Below are 14,358 nucleotides of genomic sequence, written 5' to 3' on the forward strand. Positions count from 1 at the left end.
CTATACATTCCCCCATTCTGAGAATTTTTCTCTTTACAGGCAACTAGAATTCTACATCTTTTATATCTCTCCCATCTGAAATGATGCCATCTCTAAGGGTTCAACTCAAATTTCTCCTTTTCTAATGAGTACAATAACCTAATTTAGTCCCAGTGGACTTGAGCCCCTATGGTATTCAGATTGGTAGTTTAGCCTAAAATTAAAGGAGAGTTGTGATTTTTTTTCCAGATTAAGCTCCATGTGTCTTTTATTTTTGCAAAGTGACCTATATTTATATGAATCAAAAGATTTGTTCATTTTCACAGACTTGCTCAATCTTCAGCACCTCACAGGAGAGGAATAACCTCTAAAGAATCACACCACAAGATCAGATGCATTCCAGATGCCACACAAAATGTCTGATTCTCTCGGTATGTTTGTTCTCCAGTATATATGATCAGTACAGAGTGCATCAATGAAAGTGAGTCAAAGCTTCAAGTCTCACATTCTGTGACAGGCAGAGTGGACATTATATGCTCATTGAACTGTGCTTTAAAGCAGAGATCTTAAAATCTTCAGAAAATAAACCAAAAATTGATTAGAAACCAATATCAGATGCTAATATCTCACCAAACTGTATCTAAACATGAACTATGAAAGAATAACAAATATACACATGCCAAAGTGGATGGGAGAAGCCTAGAGACCTCACTCCTACACAAAGAACTACAGAAAATAAGAGAATGCTTTGTCCTATTGAGAATGCTGAGAGCTGGAGAAATTGTCTTACTCAGGATGGAGCACTTCAATTTATTAATTTGTTATCTAATACTAAATTGTTAGTCCTAATACTAAAACCATATATATAAATAACACATAAATATAACACATAAATAACACTATAAAGAGTGAATAAGATATAGTTAGTAATATGTATATATATATATATATATATGTGTGTGTGTATGTATGTATTATAATATATAGTACTTTATATTCATACTCAAATATATATATTCGGGATCACTTGAGTTAAATCCACTTAGTGGTCAGAAGTGTTCCTTGCACCAACATCCCTTTCCAGCTTTAGGACCTGAAACAAACTAAGGCTGAACCCAGCAATACTCCAAAATAAATCACACACATACACACACACACACAGACACACACACACACACACACACACACACACACACACACACACTCACCACACATATATGTGTGTTCAAATATAACTATATATTTATGTAGTTATATATGTTGATTGCTCATACATGAACATATGCATATATACATATAAAAATTAGACAATGAATTTGAAGACTTTTGATTTCTTTTTTTGGTTGTTTGTTTTTTGTTTATTTGCTTTAGGTTTTTTGAAACAGGGTTTCTCTGTAGATTTGGAGCCTGTCCTGGAACTAGCACTTGTAGACCAGGCTGGCCTAGAACTCACAGAAATCCACCTGCTTCTACCTCTCAAGTGCTGGGATTAAAGTCATGTGCCACCACTGCCTGGTGAGTTTTGATTTCTAAAATGAAAGATTTAGCTTCAATCATTCTGTAGGTTTGTTGGAAGGAAAAGGGGTAATTGAATATAAAATTATCCATTAGCATAAGAATACAAATCCACATATGCATACATGGGTGTGGTAGTATTATCTGTGTTTCACCAATGAGAAAACCATCAATTTGATCATGGCTTCATCATTAGCAAAGGTAAACAAGGTCAGCCTATTCCAAATTTCTGAGTATGTTGTATTACATCCACCAAAATAAAATTGGTCTCAATGAATAGCAAATGAAACAAATGAAGAATGTTTTCTGACCAAATTGAGCATACATTAAATTCTGTATTCAGATATTGACCTGTTATTTTAATTTCCAAAATTTGAGCGTCAGTGTTTTGTAGCAGCATGATATAAGGTACAGACAAAATATATTCAGTAGAAACAGGAGAATAATATTTACTTGTTAAATGTGGCCAGGTAATCAGGTTTTACTTTATTAGTGAAAAAATTACCTGACAATTGAGTATTGCAGATGATATGATAGTGTACATAAGCGACCCCAAAAACTCTACCAAAGAACTCCTACAGCTGATAAACACCTTTAGTAATGTGGCAGGGTACAAGATCAGCTCCAAAAAATCAGTTTCCCTCCTATACACAAAGGATAAAGAATCAGGGAGGGAAATCAGAGAAACTTCACCTTTCATGATAGCCACAAATAGCATAAAATATCTTGGGATAACTCTAACCAAGGAAGTGAAAGACCAATTTGACAAGAACTTTAAGTCTTTGAAGAAAGAAATTGAGGAGGATACCAGAAAATGGAAAGATCTCCCCTGGTCTTGAATTGGGAGGATCAACATAGTAAAAATGGCAATTCTACCAAAAGCAATCTATAGATTCAATGCAATCCCCATCAAAATCCCATCAAACTTCTTCACAGACCTTGAGGGAAAAATAATCAAGTTTATATGGAAAAACAAAAAACCCAGGATTTACACCCATATGCAAATATCATTTGCTAATACACTATTCCTTAAGTTCATTTGTTAAAGTTATATGCTTGTTTAGTTTTTCAAATTATCATGTTTCACAAAATTTTTCTATAGGCTACTGTTGCATCTTTATAGAATCCGTGGTCCAAATAATTAAAACTCCCAGAAATTTACAAATATGTTTCTCTCCCCAAGGAAAACAAAGCCCAGAAATAAAGCTATTTGAATTCCAGGTTTTGGTTTTAAAGTAATTTAAGTTATGATAGGAAAATAAACAAAGCACAGTTTTCTTTTCTTTTTTGAGTGAACAAAAAAACAAGACACACAACTATTTGTTGAAATTGATAACATATGCTGTTAAAATCAGCAACTTTAGTAGAAATATTAGTTATTTTCAGCATCATTGCTATGATATTTTAGAAAATAGATTTCTTAACAGAAAATAAAATTGAAAGAAACCAAATGATTAGTATTTACTGAAATTTACCTAAAATTTACATTTCTCAAAACACTAAGGAATACTGAGACTAATGTTTAGGAAGTGTGAATTGGATGACATTTCCCAAAAGAAGGCAAACAATTGTCTTTGAGTGCAAGAAAAATAATGCTCCACATCATCAATAATGGGGACAATGAAAAATCACAGAGTGATATCACTTCAACCCTAAAATTCAATGAAAATAACCACACAAAATACCCAAATTTATGGGACACAAGAAAGCAGTTTTAAGAGGAAGGTTCATAGCACTAAATGCCTACATAAAGAAGCTAGAAAAATTTCACACTAGTGAATTATCAGAACATTTGAAAACTTTTAGAACAAAAAGAAGCAAACTCACCTGAGAAAACTAGAAAGCAGGAAATAATCAAATTTAGAGCTGAAATCAAAATAGAAACAAAGAAAACAATACAAAGAATCAATAAGACAAATAGTAGGTTCTTCGAGAAAATCAACAAAATAGACAAACCTTTATCCAAACTAATCAAAGGCAGAGAAAGAATATCCAAATTAACAAAATCAGAAATGAAAAAGGGTACATAACAATATACACGGAGGAAAAGCAGAGAAAAATCAGGACATATATCAAAAACCTATACTCCACAAAATTGGAAAACTTAAAGGAAATGAACAACTTTCTGGAAAAATATCAATTACCAAAATTAAATCAAGACCAGATAAGCAAAGTAAACAGACCTATAGCTGCTGGAGAAATAGAAACAGTCATCAAAATTCTCCCAACCAAAAGAAAAAAGAAAAATAAAGCCCAGGACCAGATGGTTTCAGCTTAGAATTCTACAACATTTTCAAAGAAAAACGAATACTAATACTCCTAAAATTATTCCACACAATAGAAACAGAAGGAACATTTCCAAACTCTTTTGGTGAGGCTACAATTACCCTGATACCCAAACCACAGAAAGACATTACTAAGAAAGGGAATTACAGACCAATATCACTCATAAACAATGATGCAAAAATACTAAATAAAATACTGGCAAATCGAATCCAAGAATACATCAGAACTATCATCCACCATGACCAAGTCAGTTTCATCCCAAAGATTCAGGGATGGTTCACTGTATGAAAATCAGTCAATGTAACCCACCATATAAACAAACTGAAAAATAAAAACAACATGATCATCTCATTAGATGTAGAAAAACTTTTGACAAAATACAACATCTCTTCATGATAAAAGCCTAGGAGAGAGCAGTGATACAAGGAACATACCTAAACATAATAAAGGCAATATACAACAAGCCAACAGCCAGAATCAAACTAAATGGAAAGAAACTTCCAGCGATTCCATTGAAATCAGGAACAGAACAAGGTTGTCCATTCTCTCCATATCTATTCAATATAGTTCTTGAGGTCCTAGCTAGAGCAATAAGACAATAGAGATCAAGGGTATACAAATAGGAAAAGAAGTTAAACTCTCACTGTTTGTTGATGATATGATAGTTTACATAAGTGATTCCAAAAATTCTACACAATTCTTCACAATCCCTGGCTTTAAATTCTACTACAAAGCTACAGTACTGAAAACAGCATGGTATTGGCATAAGAACAGAAAGGAGGACCAATGGAACCAAATAGAAGACTCAGATATTAATTCACACACCTTTGAACACCTGATTTTTGACAAAGAAGCAAAAAAAAATAAATGGAAAAAAACATATTTAACAAATGATGCTGGAATAACTGGATATCAACATGTAGAAAAATGAAAATAGATCCATATCTATCACCATGCACAAAATCCAAGTCCAAATGGATCAAAGACCTCAACATAGAGCCAGTCACATTGACCCTTACAGAAGAGAAAGATGGAAGTACACTTGAATGCATTGACATAGGAGACCACTTCCTAAATATATACCCAGCAGCACAGACACTGAGAAAAACAAATAATAAATGGGGCTTCCTGAAATTGAAAAAGCTTCTGTAAAGCAAAGGACAAGGTCAACAAGACAAAACGACAGACTACAGAATGGGAAAATATTTTCACTAATCCAGCATCAGACAGAGATCTGATCTCTAAAATATACAAAGAACTCAAGTAATTGGTCATGAAAAGAACACATAGTCAAGTTAAAAAAAAATGGTGTGCAGAACTAAACAGCAAGCTCTCAACAGAGGAATCTAAAATGGCTGAAAGACGTTTAAGGGAATGTTCAACATCTTTAGCAACTGGAGAAATGCAAATCAAAATAAATTTGAAATTCTATCTTATAACTGTAAGAATGGTCAAGATCAAAAACACTGATGGCAACTTATGCTGGAGAGGTTGTGGGTCAAAGGGAACACTTCTGCATTGTTGGTGGGAATGCAAGCTGGTACAGCCCCTTTGAAAGTCAGTGTGGCAATTTCTTAGAATATTAGGGAACAGCCTTCCTCAATACCCAGTAATACTACTTTTGTGTATATATCCAAAGGATGCTCAATTGTGCGAAAGAACATGTGCTCAACTATCTTCATAGCAGCATTATTTGTCATAGCCAGAACCTGGAAACAACCTAAATGTCCCTCGATCAAAGAATGAATAAGGAGAATGTGGTACATTTATACAATAGAGTACTACACAGCAAAAAAAGAAAACAACATCTTGAATTTTGCAGGCAATTGGATGGAACTAGGAAACATTATTTTGAGTGAGGTAACTCAGACACAGAAAGACAATTATTACATGTACTCACTCATAGGTGACTTTTAAACATAAAGCAAAGAAAACCAGCCAACCTACACCACAATCCCAGAGAACCTAGACAACAATGAGGACTCTAAGAGAGTCATACATAGATCTAATATACATGAGAAGTAGAAAAAGACAAGATCTCCTGAGTAAATTGGGAGCATGGGGACATTGGGGGAGGGTTGAAGGGGAGAGGGGAGAAGCAGGGAGGGGAGTAGATAAAAATGTAGAGCTCAATAAAAATCAAAATTAAAAAAAATATGTAGGTGGATATTAGTACTGAGATAAAGGAAGCGTGTTATAGATGGCATTGAAAAATAAAATATGTAGTGAGTATGAGATGCTCTGATTCAGATGGAGGTATAATCTAGATAGCTTCATTGTTCTCAGGAGCTCCCATTCCCACAGATTCTTGCAATTTTAGACCAGACATAAAAAGCCTCCTGAGTTGCAAACTATATGAGTGCAAATAATCACTAGTAAACAGAGGTAGATATGAGGAGGGAACATTAAGTAGAAGGTGAGAAATATATAAATTAGTGCCCAAAGAAGAACAAAGACAAATAATTAGCAATGTATTCACTCTGACTAAATTGTATGTATGCTTTAAAAAATGAACAGTTAAGAACAGAAATATAAGGGACAATAGAGACTGAATGAATTGAATCCTATTTCAATATCCAGTAAGAGATAATTGAAAACTTATAGAATTAACATATTCTACATTCATTAGAAGGTAATCTGTAATCACCATTGACATGCAGACTGAAATGTATGGTAATCATTTTAGAGTGAACTAGAAAGAGAAACCTGGGAGAGTCAATGTTTCACAACAGATTTTCAGGTCATTGTGTTTTGCAGCCTTGCTATGAGGCATATTCATATGAACCCTTTTGAGGATCTCATTCTCAAGAATTCTTTAAAGCTAAACAAATTAAAACTGACTATGGTGTCTCTTTGCAAAACCTTGGTAAGCTTCCAAATACCAGAAACTCTTCACTCATCTTAACCTATTTTCATATAACGTGTTATCAAAGAAAGCTTCATATCAAAGAGCAGAGCTTACAAGTATAGAAAGTTTAGGAATTATCACTAAGAAATTGAAGGAGAGTAGACCCAAATTCTAAAAGTATATAAATCCAGACTACACAGCAACATAACAGGAAAAATGTAAACTTTCAGAAGTAACTACTAGCTGAATTATTCTAACATTGCTTCTCTTTCCTTTGGGCACTAACAGTGAATAGACAAATAAAAACCTCTCCTGTAAAGCAAAGGACATGGTCTACAAGATGAAATGACAGCCTGCAGAATGGGAAAAGTTCTTCACTAACCTCACATCAGACAGAGGGCTGATCTCAAAAATATACAAAGAACTCAAGAAATTGGTAATCAAAAAAAAAAAAAAAAAACAATTAAAAAAAGGAATACAGACCTAAACAGAGAACTCACAACAGAGGAATCTAAAATATCTGAAAGACACTAACAGAAATGTTCAGCATCCTTAGTCATCAGGTAAATACAAATCAAAACAGCTCTGAGATTCCATCTTACACCTGTAAGAATGGTCAAGATCAAAAACACTACTGACAGCTTATGCTGGAGAGGTTGTAGGGTAAAGGGAACACTTCTGCATTGCTGTTAAGAATGCAGCTGGGACAGCTCCTTTCAATGTCAGTGTGGCAATTTCTCAGAAAATTAGGAAACAATATTCCTCAAGACCCAGTAATACCACTTTTGGATATATTTCCAAAGGATGCTTAATCGTGTCACAAAGACATATGCTCAACTGTGTTCATAACAGCATTGTTTGTCATTGCCAGAAACAACTGAAATGCCTTTAGACTGAAGAATGGATAAGGAAATGTGGTAAATTAATACAATGGAGTACTACACAGCAGAAAAAAATAATAACATCTTGATTTTGAAGGCAAATGGATGGAGCTAGAAAACAGTATTTTGAGTGAGGTAACCCAGACCCAGAAAGACAATTATCACATGTACTCACTCATCAGTCGTTGGTAAATATAAAGCAAAGACAACCAGCCAATAATTCACAATCTCAGGGAACCTAGACAATAATGAGGACCCTAAGAAAGACATATATAAATCTAATCTACATGGGAAGAAGAAAAATACAAGATTTCCTGAGTAAATTGGGATCATGGCAACCTTGGGAGATGGTTGAAATGGAGGGGAGAGGTAGAGAGGCGAGCAGAGAAAAATATAGAGCTAAATAAAATAATAAAAAAATATAAAAATAAAATAAAGAACTCTCAAAATGATTGACTCAATATTAAGAATGAGTTATTTGCCTAAACATGATGTGAAATATGTTTATATCACTTACAAGAACTTCTTGCTTATGTGCCTTCTTTACAAACCAGATAAAATTGTGCCATACAATTAAATCTAGAAATCAGCAAATGCTTTAATCAGTAACATGTTTAATAGAAATATAGTAGAGATTTTGAAAAAAATATTGTTTTGTCTTATGTTTGTTATATAGCTATACATTACTTTAACTATTAACAATTTGACACACACACACAAACATATATACAGTTTATTAGCACATGTATGAGCAAAACGGTGATACATTCTTGAAGAGAAAAACAAATTTTTATATTCTCTCTCACTCCTCATTCGCTCTAATATATATATATATATGTGTGTGTGTGTATGTGTGTGTGTGTTAGAATATCACTCTCATATATATATATATCTATATTCACTCTTATATTTATATTGTGTGTTAAACTTAAAATTTACATGAAATAACTATCCCCAATGTATAAGTGTCAAAGCAAGTTGAAATATTCTGTCCTTTACCCCAGCTATCAAGTGCCATTATTGGGAGATTCTAACAAGAGCTTTACTGTAAAAAGAACCAAATATGATGTATGCTTGAAGAATGGTATAAATGCTTATGCATTTTCTTCTCTACAGAATACTTTTCATCAAATAGAATCCCTAGTTTCTGCTTTTGTTCTAAATTGATATTTCCTCTTGTGCATGCTAATGTTCCTTGCCTCCTACCTTCTTTTCAGCATCATGCTTTTATGATATTGATGTCCTTCATATGGATTCTTGGTGTTCATTCTTTTCTCAAGTGGACTCCATTTAACTTCCAATGTGGTATTCTTGGGATTAAATATGATAAATGAACTAATATAACAATAATAATGATCTTATATTATCTTGATTTTAGTATGATCAACAAGGTTGACTCTATGATTGAAAACAGAATTTATTTCACTTGGATGTAAGGCATAGCAAGAAGACTCACGCACAGGCTGATGAGTCATAATTTCAAATTATATATAAACAAATGATTCATTGATTTTCATCTTATATTTGAAAACTGAAAATCTATGTTTTATTCATTTAAATTATGATTATATTGAATGATACATAAAGTCTATATTTATTTTTGAAGTCTAATTACAAGGAGATGTGGAGTTGTGAATATCACAGTTACCAACATCTTTTCAAAATTGAGTGCTAATATTATGATTCAAGATCTATAGAGAAATGATTCCCATCTGTTGCCCTCTGCATTTGACTGCTATGGAAACTCATAAGCCTTTTATATTTAGATATGGAACCCATCTGCTATGTTACTAAAATTTACTAACAGGCTATGGAACTCATGGAACCTCTGGTCAAACTTAGGATATATGTTTAATGAAGGGCTGTCCATCCTGATTACAGTTATAAAAAAGTTGATTCAGTGGGTAGACATGGGTCTCCAAATACCATTTATGCGTTAATTTCCTTATCTGACATTTGTAAGCTGTGAAATGTTAGATAATATTATTTAACTTTTCCCAGTTCTCATCTGGAAAAAAATATAATGTCTATAGTTCAAAGTAATTTTACAAGAATAAATCATCAAATGAAAAGGAGGAGTTATTAAGATTTGGAGCAATTCTTTAACAGTCACTTATAACAATATTAATTAAGGAACAAAATTCAATTATTAATGCTATCATATGCTATGAATGATGGCCAAAGTTTATGACTCTGCTTGGATAGTGAAATGGGTGTTTTCTAAAAACACTGAAAAGAAAGCCTACTTAAAAATAAAGTGGATAACATTAAAGCACACTGATTGAACATAAAATAAAGCTTCCCCTTGTGTAAAGAATAAAATACTAATTTGTTTGGTATTCAAGTGCTTGCATAAAATATCTCTAGAAGATCAAAACAATTCTCAAAAGTCCCCATTCTGGTCTCAAAACATTCTATGGCAATAGTTAACTTACATTTTAACAAAACACATACTTTTCTCTAAGACATTACAAAGGTACACTGTAATGGTATTTTACTTGTATTTTGATAAATAAATCTGTCCTGAAGACCAGAGGCAAAACTAAAGCCACTAGAGGTTAGGCAACGGTGACACACACTTTTAATCCCAGGATTTGGGAGACAGAGGCATATGGATCTCTGTGAGTTCAACATTACCCTGGGCTATACAAGATGAATGCAGAAACAATTTAAGGTGGCTGTGCCTACACCTTTAATCTCAGACCTAGGGAGTCACACCTCTAGTCCGAGCACTAGAGAGAAATAAAAGGGAAGGAGAGAGAGGTTAATTGCTTAGTTTATGATCATCCAGTATTGGTGGAGGTAAAATTTCTCTAGTAACTTGGCTGGTTTGCTTTTCTGGTTTTCAAGTTGAACCCCAAATTCTGTCTCTGAGCTTTTTTTTTTATTTGTGATACAGCACACCCTGAGTTTTTAGCCAAGTAAGTAGGTGCTTTGAACTTTGAGAAAACAAAGCAAAATACAATAGAAAGAAATAACGCATTTACAATTTCATTTTCATCATTGGAGCTTAACTTGAAAATACCTAAAGAAATATGATAAATCATATATATGAAAACACTTATTCCTCATACTCTTATAAAATCACTGATGATAATGAGGATCAAAAAAAAAAAACCTATCCCTTTAGTATAAAGCTTGTCAAACTGAGTACATTGAATGAAAGGATGGATAGAGGTTATCTTAGAATCATTGCCTCTCTTATATTCTTTTGTTCCTATTTTGCTAATCTCTAAAAAGTCATCTCTTTAAAGGATATTTTTCAAAGAAATATAATTATCTGAATCTTTTTTCAGAAAATTTTATTGAGTACAAATTATATCAATTAGAAGACCTTAATATCTCTATTAATTTACACATATTACATGAACTCTGGAGAAATTTGCTTTAATAACTTTAAGATATGTAACAAAACCAAATTGGTTATTAATGAAGTTCTATCACTTATCTTCCCACCAGTTGTTTTATTAACCATGGAGCCCAGAGGGACTTCGTTACTCTTTGGATTCTTGTTTTGGTATCCAAACAGTTTTCCTAAAATACATTATAATTTTGAAATTACATACACCTCCCTCATTCCTTTCTTATCTGTGAACAGAGTTTAAACTTGAAACAAGTTATCATTCCTTGATATTTATTACATGCTATACAAGAGCAAGTTTATGTGTCAGTCTATCTGTATACTGTTAGTATGTTTTAATAGACCCAAATATTATATCTTTGAAGGGAAGTTTGAACTTGTCTTGCAAAAGTTAAAGGTGGGAAATATTAAAGCATATTGTTTTGATACCTGTGGATGGGGATGAGTCCAGATTTCCACAGTTGTTGCCTCTTTCATCGGGGTGCGAGATCGTACCATCTCCTTTATTGTCTTTGTAAAGGAAGAAAAAGAATATTTTAAGCTACTCATTCACAATAATACAAATACATGAACATGCACACAACACACACAGACATTGTGTGCAAGGAAATAAGAAAATTATCTCTTTTTAGAAAGAATATTTTATGTAACTAATGAGTTATTATGTGTTACAATATGCTGAATCTTCCAGGTCCTAAAAAATGTGAAACAGACAACACTTTTCTTTCTCAGAGTTTATATTTAAATGTAGTACAGTTATTTATTATATTCCCAGCATAGGATCAAATACATGACAGCTTAAATTGTCTAAGTCAAAATTTATGTTCGGGAGAATTTCAATGCAATATTCCTATAACTCAGTGACTTCAAGATTTATGTTTACTGTTTTCACCATTGTCTAAAATTAAAATCTGTCCTGTGTGTGCTATGAAACTGTATATCTGCCTTGTGTCTTATAAAGACATTCAATATACACATGAAATGCAAAAGGATTTATGAGCCAATGGACAAATCCCAATCTACCATGCCTAAACAGTGATTAACATCAGAAAAGAAGGAAGTTTTGTAATTAATTTAATTTGTTTTCCTCATATTATAAAGTATATGTTCTGTCTTTAAAACATTAAATACACATTATATATATATGATTTTAGGTAATACAGTAAAATGTTGGTTAAAAGCAATGATTTCATCAATGAAATAAATAACATTATAAAAGAAGTAGAAATTATACAAACCAGGGTCTGCTGGATGTGTATATGCAAAAGTAGTGTAGTTGAAAAATGTTGTTACAGGTCTTATATCATGGTCTCATGATTTTCTGATGCTGGATAAAACATTAGAAACATCAATGATGGGGCTACTACTTGTCAGAGTTTCACATGTCACATATATCACCATACACTGACAGTTCAATTTATTATTTTTCTTTTTACCAGGCTTGTAGTCACCATATATCTAAACATGAAAAAAACAGATGTGTATCACGACATCTTAATGCAATTCAGTAAGGATTATTTCATTATCAGTTAAATGCCAACTCATGTTTATTATGAAGTTATACTCTTGCTGCCACATAAAAGACACATAACAGATTATTATTAATAGACAAAACAGTTATAACCATGTTTCAACTCATGGAATCACAGAAACCATGAGAAACATAAGTAAAAATGTAACATCACATTATAGCAATTCTTCTCATGAAAAAATAAAATTTTGTAAATGATGTGAGGCTATGGGCAAAATAAGTATTATAAAGCTATTATAAACTATCATAAAGCATAATAAACTATCCAAAACAACTGTGTATTAATGGTCATTGCATTAAAAGTCCTGTTTACTAACACAGTCTCATAAACTGTATTCAGAAAAAATAAAATCGAGATTAGCAACTTGATAAATTTGATTACATAAAAAGTTATGGACATTAAGATAATAATAATTAAGATATTATGTATTAGGGGGAATTTAGAATATATGGAGTAATGACTTGGAATATGTTTCATTGTCTCTCCATCAGTTAACAGATTTTCATCAACAATAAATATTTGTTCATCATGTGAAGAACTAATACTAAATTTTAAATGATTATACATTTGCCTATATGAATTGCTCCCATTGACAAAAGAGCCTATAGTATTTTTAAAGATGTTAGATAATATTAACTGTTATGACTGATAGAATATACATATGGCATGAAGGAATTTATTTAATGAAAAGAATATTCTACTGAACAAGAAGAAAAGCACTCATTCTTACTACCAAACAATGAATCACAGTACAAAGTCATTTTTGCTATAAACTTGACATTTCTTAATAAATCAAACTACAAGTACAAGTTAAAACAGTGTTTATATTTGAAAATTAAACTGCAGTGAAGGCATTTTGACAAGTAAAATACTTCAAATCACAAGCCTTGTCAAATTCATTTATAAACTACAGTGTTGTCAAAAATTTAAATCAGGAAGAAAAATTTCCATTGCCACACAAATTTCAAGTGAGTTATGACAAATTTTCAAGTGAAGACATTTACAAAACCTGCAATTGTAAAAACTTAATCTTCAGTTATATGATAAGTTAAGTGGAAGAAACAAGAAAATAACCTAATGCTTTTCTTCACATGCTATTGACATTGAAGCTTGACTCTAGTTATCTATGCAGGAAAACACTTTGGAGTAGGAAACATGTTCATTCACTGCCTGTATCACACTGAAATTTTACTATATTGACATTGCTTCTATGCCACCAGTACAGGTTATGGTGGATATTTATTTTCTCTTTTATTATACAAATATGTTCACTTCTTTAAAGGAAAATATTTCAGAAACATCAACTATAGACGGGAGAAGAAATTCTGAAACTCTAGGCAAGTATGAAAGTTAAGAAAGAATGGTAGCGAGACCAGCTAGCCCTGTTGCCCTGCTGAGGAGTTCTTCCCAGAGAGGTGAGTGGGTGCACACCTGGGCAGCCTGCCTGCCCAGGAAGAGAGCACAGCACCCCCCCCCCCCAGCTTCTGCAGCAGGGTCTTCGGTGTTCCAAAGGAACCCTGCCCTCCCCCCTACTGCTGCAGGCCCTTTGCCTCCCGGGTCCTGGGAAGACCAGCTAGCCCTGTTGCACTGCTGAGGCGCTCTTCCCAGAGAGCTGAGTGGGTGCTAGCCTGGGCAGCCTGCCTGCCTGTCCGGGAAGGGAGCACAGCCCTTCCCCCCTCAGCTTCTGCGGCAGGGTCTTCGGTGTTACAAGGGACCCCTCCCCTCCCCCCACTGCTGCGGGCCCTTTGTCTCCTGGGTTCTGGGAAGACCAGCTAGCCCTGTTGCCCTGCAGAGGAGTTCTTCCCAGAGAGCTGAGTGGGTGCTAGCCTGGGCAGCCTGCCTGCCTGTCCGGGGAGGGAGCACAGCCCTTCCCCCCTCAGCTTCTGTGGCAGGGCCTTCTGTGTTCCAAGGGACCCCTCCCCTCCCCCCACTGCTGCTGACCCTTTGTCTCCTGGG

The 14,358-nt window shown here is 33.7% G+C and overlaps 1 protein-coding gene across 2 annotated transcripts in view; it reads right to left on the reverse strand.

Annotated features, from left to right (window-relative positions):
* Pcdh11x (protocadherin 11 X-linked) overlaps positions 1-14,358 on the reverse strand; it is a 727,015-nt gene that overhangs the window by 368,486 nt on the left and 344,171 nt on the right. For both annotated transcript variants that reach the window (XM_048417809.3, XM_048417810.3), the window contains exon 4: positions 11,300-11,380. In XM_048417809.3, the coding sequence (XP_048273766.1) occupies positions 11,300-11,380 (81 nt within the window). The remainder of the gene's footprint in view (positions 1-11,299; positions 11,381-14,358) is intronic.

This window comes from Myodes glareolus, chromosome X (assembly GCF_982192425.1).
Source record: "Myodes glareolus chromosome X, mMyoGla1.1, whole genome shotgun sequence".
NCBI lineage: Eukaryota > Metazoa > Chordata > Mammalia > Rodentia > Cricetidae > Myodes > Myodes glareolus.